Here is a 5,919-nt window from a genome sequence, read left to right as displayed (position 1 = left end):
ACACACACACACACAAAACCTTTGATGAGTTGCCATGACAAATAAAAGTGTAATCAAATTTCGTCAAATGTTCAGACCTGTGTGACAGGTCGCCCTGTAGCCAGGCCCATTGTTTACCTAAGAAGAAATTAATTTAGCTAAAAAGTCTTTTGAGGCACATTTGTTTTAAGAGTAGAGAGTGAAGCAGTTAATCATAGCCACTGTTTGAGAAGCTACACAGTTTCTCTCATCAGTCACTCAGGAGAAAACACGCTGGTGTGAAAGACAGTCAACATTCTTCATCATGGCAGTGAACATCCCAGGAGTGATATTGATGGTGCTCTTCTACCTGTTGGTCCTTGGGACCGGCATCTGGGCTTCTTTCAAGTCCAAGAGGGAACAGAAGAAAAGTGGAGCCAATGAGATGGAGATGACGTTACTGGGAAACCGGAGCATCAACTGGGTGGTGGGGATCTTCACCATGACAGGTGAGGACAGCTCGGCTGAAGACAACAGGATGGAAACTGTCTGTCGTAGGCATGGAGGCAGAAAGATCTGGCAATTTCTAAAAGCAGTACTTTTACAAGAAAACATCATGAATTGTTGTTTAGTATGAATAATAAACAGCCAAATCAGATTTAGTCTTTGTCCAAATCTCTGCTGTGTGTTGATCCATCCTGCAGCTACATGGGTTGGAGGAAGCTTCATTGTTGGAACAGCTGAGATGGTGTACACTCCGTCAATGGGAATAACCTGGGCAGCCACGATGTTAACTGCATACAGCTTATCTTTTATTCTATGTAAGTTTAAGTTGGCAATTTTACTTCATCATTTCACCTTAAGTTGAATCATTATTTTTGTGATTTCTTGATATTATCATTAGTTTCTCCCCTCATTACATCAAGGTGGCCTGGTGTTTGTTAAACCACTAAGAGAAATGAAGTGTGTCACAATGATGGACCCTTTCCACATCAAGTATGGACAAGTTCTGACAGCTGGAATGAGCCTGGCCTCAGTTCTTAATGATATACTATGGGTAGCAGCAACACTGATTAGTTTAGGTAAGTAAGAATATACAGAAGCACTTTAACCTCTCCTCATATGTGTGTGTTTAAATGTCAGTTTACAATAAATGTATTTGAAGGAATATGAGTCAGTGATATTTGTACAGTCTGTACTGTATATAAGTAGAATTCCACTGATACAAGGTGTTTAACAGGAGGCACCATGAGTGTGGTCCTGGATTTGCCCTACACTCTGTGTATCTGGATCTCTGCTGCAGTTGTCATCATCTACACTCTGCTGGGAGGTCTCTACTCTGTGGCCTACACTGATGTTATTCAGCTTGTTCTTATATTCATTAGCTTGGTGAGTTGCTGTTCTTTAAGGTTTTATAAAGTGCTGGAGTCCTTGTTCATTACTTACATTTGTATTTGTCTCTGCAGTGGCTGTGTGTTCCCTTTGTCTTGATGAACCCTAAGTGCTTGGACATCAGCAAGACACTGATGAACAACACCTTACACGCTCCCTGGATTGGTGCACCAGGACTGGAGAAGACCGGGATCATGATTGATGATTTCTTGATGTTTGTAAGATGGAGCAAAACTGTGGCTGATGTCAAATGTACTTCACTCTGGTGTTGAGAGAAATCCTCAAGATAAAGACAAATGACTCATATTTTAATTCTGTTTAATTTTCAAGGCACTGGGAAGTCAGGGATATCAGTGTTTACACCAGAGGACGTTGGCAGCTTCTTCATTAGCCACAGCTAAGCGCTCGTGCTTTGTCGCTGAGTGCCTCATACTTGTGTTTGGAACACCTCCAATACTGCTTGGGGCTGCTGCTGCTGCATCTACAGGTACTGACAACTTCTACATACTTATGGAAACTGTGAAATCTTACATCCACTTATCTGTTGTATTTAATGTTACCGAAAGAACAAAACATGTTAAATCAATAGTTATATCACAGAAAAGCAAGGAGCAACATCTTTGCATAACTTAGTGAGTAGGTATAGAGCAAGGTGACCTTTTGTTGATTTGTGTACTAAACAGTGGGTTTTGAAACCAAGGTTGATCCATTACCATATAAAACAAAGTGCTGAGTCCCAATCCTTAGTGCAGGAGAGTCAACTGTAAAAAAAAAAACTATTTTACCGTCCAAACATAAAAAGACCCCAAATGATCACTGTAAGCAGACTACTTGATCACTATAACCAAATTATTTAACCAGCCTTTGAATAGGAGCGATTCTGTTGCCGATTTGGACGGTTGATTACTTTATCTTTGATCACTTTATACGGTGTCCACTGTAATGTTTTATTTTCTTTGGTCTGCTCCTCAGATTGGAACCTGACGTCTTATGGTTCTCCATTTCCATATGAACGTGGGGTAGCAGCTCAAGTCCTGCCCATCACATTACAGCACCTCACCCCCTCATTCATCTCCCTAATCGGAACTGGATGTGTTGCTGCTGCTGTGATGTCATCTGCTGATTCTGGTTTGATTTCTGCTGCTTCTGTCTTCACCTCCAACATATACAAGAACATCCTGAGGCCACAGGTGAGGAAATTGAATTATAAGATACTAGTTAGTATCTCAAACCTCTTCACCTCCTCCTCTCTACTTTTTCTCCAGGCATCAGACAGAGAGATTCAGTGGGTGATCCGAGTTGCTGTGTTGGTCGTGGGTTTGGTTGATACATCACTAACCAGCCAGAAAAACAGTGTCTTACTCTTCTGGATTCTTAGTGCTGAAATGAACTACGTCATAATCTTCCCTCAACTGGTCTGCGTCCTCTTCGTCAATATCTCCAATGGTTACGGAACTGTTATGGGCTGTGTGGTGGGATTGGTGCTCAGAGTTCTCAGTGGACTCCCATCACTCGGGCTGCCAGTTGTCCTCCACTTCCCAGGATGTGTTCTTGAGGATGGAGTTTATGCCCAGTATGCTCCAGTTAAGACCATCTCCATGCTGTCTGCCATTGCTGCCATCGTGTTGTTCTCCTATCTGACGTCTGTGCTCTTCAACAAAGGCCTGTTACCTGAGAAGTGTGACGTGTTCAAGGTGAAAGTCCAGAAATCAGCACAAGAGCTGACACTGGTACATGGGGCCAAAGAAAACAATGAGAATGAGACACTGGATAACACATGTCCTCAGACTAAGGCCTCAGAGCCAATGATTAACTCAGAGTGTTAGAGTCCCTGAATATCTGTTGTTTGAATTCTAACACAGACCAGGAAGTTCTATCGCATCCTACATCCCGATGGAGACTTCTGCATTCAAAACACAGGGGTATGAAGAAAAGTGGACATAGATGGCAAAAATTCACTGAGCACATTTGTCTACAGTTCAAAAAGATTGACTTTCTTTCATTAAAATAAGTTCTTATTGCAACTTTGGTCCTTTATTGGGTTCTTTGTTTATACTGGGACAAATGACAGCGAGGTCTACTGAACTACAAAGATTGTGATCTACCATGTTCTGTGTCTATTATGATGTAAAGTGTTAGGTGAGATACAAAATCAGATATCGTAATGGTCAGAAATTACTCCTTCATATTGCTGCCATTTTAATCTGTGATGTTTCAGGGCACTTCAAATCTCTTGTATTTACAGCCACTTTCATTTTAACCACTACACCATAATCTTTTAATAAAGTTGATTAAATGATCACTTTTTAGGAAAGACATGACAAAAAATCGTGTCTATACTTGCTTCAAATTCTGAAACAAGCTCTTCCATTTGATTACAGCTACATTATGTGTTGTCCTCTCTGACCCAGAATAAGATTAATATCAACATGTAGCATACAAAAGGGAGGGAAAAGCAAGAAGTCAGAAGCTCATTAAATGACCACCTGTCTCTAGTTGTACTTAGAAATTTGCAAACAAACAAGATATACAGCAAGTAGTGGAAATATATATATATATATAAATACATAAAAACTGGCTCACACGTAGAAGGATGGCAAAAGAACTCAGGTGATACAAAACTGAAAGTATAGACAACAGGAAAAACAGGAGCAGGACGACTGAAAAAACCCAAACGTAAAAGTCAACCTGACAAAGAGAAACCCAAAGACTCTACACACAGAAGAGGCAGAGACAATAGACCACAGGTGAAACACATGAGGAAAAGATGGAGACAAACACAACAATGTTAAACAGCCTCTTGCCTCATGCCTCTATGCTCTCGTCCCAGGGGCAGGTGAAAACAGAGTTTCTCTGGTCACAGCTGCTCAGAGATCAGCGCTGCAGCTTCTTGATCAGAGCAGAAGCTGCAGTTGGTTTGTACCGAGCTTCAGTTTCTGTGTCCGCCTCCACTCTGACCTGCTCTCACCTTTTGTTTCAATATTTCGTCAACTAAAATATGCGTCACATCCTATTACGTCTACGGCCCGGCGCTTTTTCCTGCAGGTGGCTAATCTTGAGTTTTCCGGCCTCGGTAGGCTAACCATGGATAAATCCCAAAAAAGAAAAGTCTGCAGCTATATGTTTTATTTATTTCAAAGTGGGCTACTTCTTATTTTATACATTTCCCACAAATATGGGAAGGACTCAAATAGGCCTGCATAGTTCTGTGTTTAATTTATTTCAAAGTAGGCCTACACATGCCAGTGTATTTTGTTCTACTCTTCATAAGAGTTTGGTGTTTTCTTTTGTTGTAACAGGTAAAAATAGCAATAAAATGTCAACAGTTTTCTTTATTGTCGTTCTATAATTTCATGAATACAACAAACTATAGTTTATAGTTTATAGTATAACTATATATAAAACTTGATAAGCTGCGTATCAAATATGTTTTGCGACTCCAGACAAATTTAATTTGGGGGAAGAGGGGGCAAAATGGCTCTTTTGATAGTAAAGGTTGCCTACCCCTGGGCTGGGTGATCTCAGGTGGCAACTTGTAGTCAAGAGCTGCGAAATGTAATTAGGCGCCAGCCCACGTTGAGCTTTGAAAGTTATTGAAAGAATCTTAAAATCAATCCTGTATTTGAATGGCAACCAGTGAACTGATGCAAGGATTGGCGTGATATGAGACCTATGGTTTGTTTTAGTTAAAATACAAGCAAGTGGAGGAGAAAGAACATTATGCTGGTAAGTAGGCTCATGAGCCAGCAAATTGAGCTTGCAAATACTGAGGCCCCACAGAGATAGGCCATTAAGATCCCCAGAATGAAACCAAGAAGCACATTTCTCACAGAAAAGATCCTGTGTGATTCTGAAATTAGGTTTTTGTCAGTTTAGAAAACAGCAGAGTCCTCTCAGTGCTATACAGACACATTTAGACAGGTTCTCCACACAGGCACCTGCTCTATGCAGAACCATTATGGTGTTATGCAGAACCATTATGGTGTTATGCAACCATTAGAAAGGGTATGAAGCTTCAAACTAAGGTCCTCAGCTACTAACTCCCTCCTAACGCTCAAACCACTTCACTTTCAATATGTGAGATTTATTTTTGTCTCACATATTGTGAGCACAGTAGTATTAAACTGACAGGTGCGGTGTGGAAGCACTAATGGTTTTGCAAACATCAGTAAAGGGCCATTGAGAGGTTGTAGGGCCCCTCGATATGGTGAAATTTCAACGGCAAAATCTGCGATAGATAAGGTTTCATTCTTCAAGCGATCGTTAAGAGCTAAACTGAACTGTGATTACTAGAGAGTATCTTCTTGTTAAAGATGGCTGACATTACCTCTACAATATTTATCTGCTCGTCTAGGACATACCTTTTGTTTAAAAGGGTGTTTAAAAGAGCATTTGTATATAATTTTTTTACATGCTGTGAAATGAATCAAAGAAATAAAGGAAGGGAATTTAATTTCAATACCTCTTTATTTGCTCAAAACCAGTCTATTGAAAACAAAGAGAAAAATAAAGAACAAAATAAAAACACTCTTTAGCTCAGAATGAGCCCAAAAATCACACAAATGCTTT

The 5,919-nt window shown here is 40.3% G+C and overlaps 1 protein-coding gene across 1 annotated transcript; it reads left to right on the top strand.

The window, feature by feature from the left end:
• Positions 1-221: 221 nt before the first annotated feature.
• Positions 222-3,291, top strand: LOC117759470 (high-affinity choline transporter 1-like). The gene is made up of 8 exons (XM_034581597.1): positions 222-467; positions 663-779; positions 885-1,040; positions 1,199-1,347; positions 1,425-1,568; positions 1,681-1,837; positions 2,323-2,540; positions 2,616-3,291. Exons 1-8 carry the CDS (start codon positions 284-286, stop codon positions 3,174-3,176), a joined length of 1,686 nt encoding a protein of 561 aa, XP_034437488.1. The 5' UTR covers positions 222-283; the 3' UTR covers positions 3,177-3,291.
• Positions 3,292-5,919: the final 2,628 nt, after the last annotated feature.

The sequence above is a fragment of the Hippoglossus hippoglossus genome, chromosome 3, assembly GCF_009819705.1.
Source record: "Hippoglossus hippoglossus isolate fHipHip1 chromosome 3, fHipHip1.pri, whole genome shotgun sequence".
In the NCBI taxonomy this organism is placed as follows: Eukaryota; Metazoa; Chordata; class Actinopteri; order Pleuronectiformes; family Pleuronectidae; genus Hippoglossus; species Hippoglossus hippoglossus.
Note: the sequence above shows the minus strand (reverse complement) of the source record. Positions and strands in the feature narration are given on the sequence as shown.

What these genes read in the sequence shown, in the direction of transcription:
- LOC117759470 (XM_034581597.1), top strand. Translation starts at nt 284, where the DNA reads ATGGCAGTGAACATCCCAGGAGTGATATTGATGGTGCTCTTCTACCTG. An exon ending in GGGGATCTTCACCATGACAG is followed by an intron (nt 468 to 662) that starts GTGAGGACAGCT and finishes TCCATCCTGCAG; the next exon opens with CTACATGGGTTGGAGGAAGC. An exon ending in AGAACATCCTGAGGCCACAG is followed by an intron (nt 2,541 to 2,615) that starts GTGAGGAAATTG and finishes CTTTTTCTCCAG; the next exon opens with GCATCAGACAGAGAGATTCA.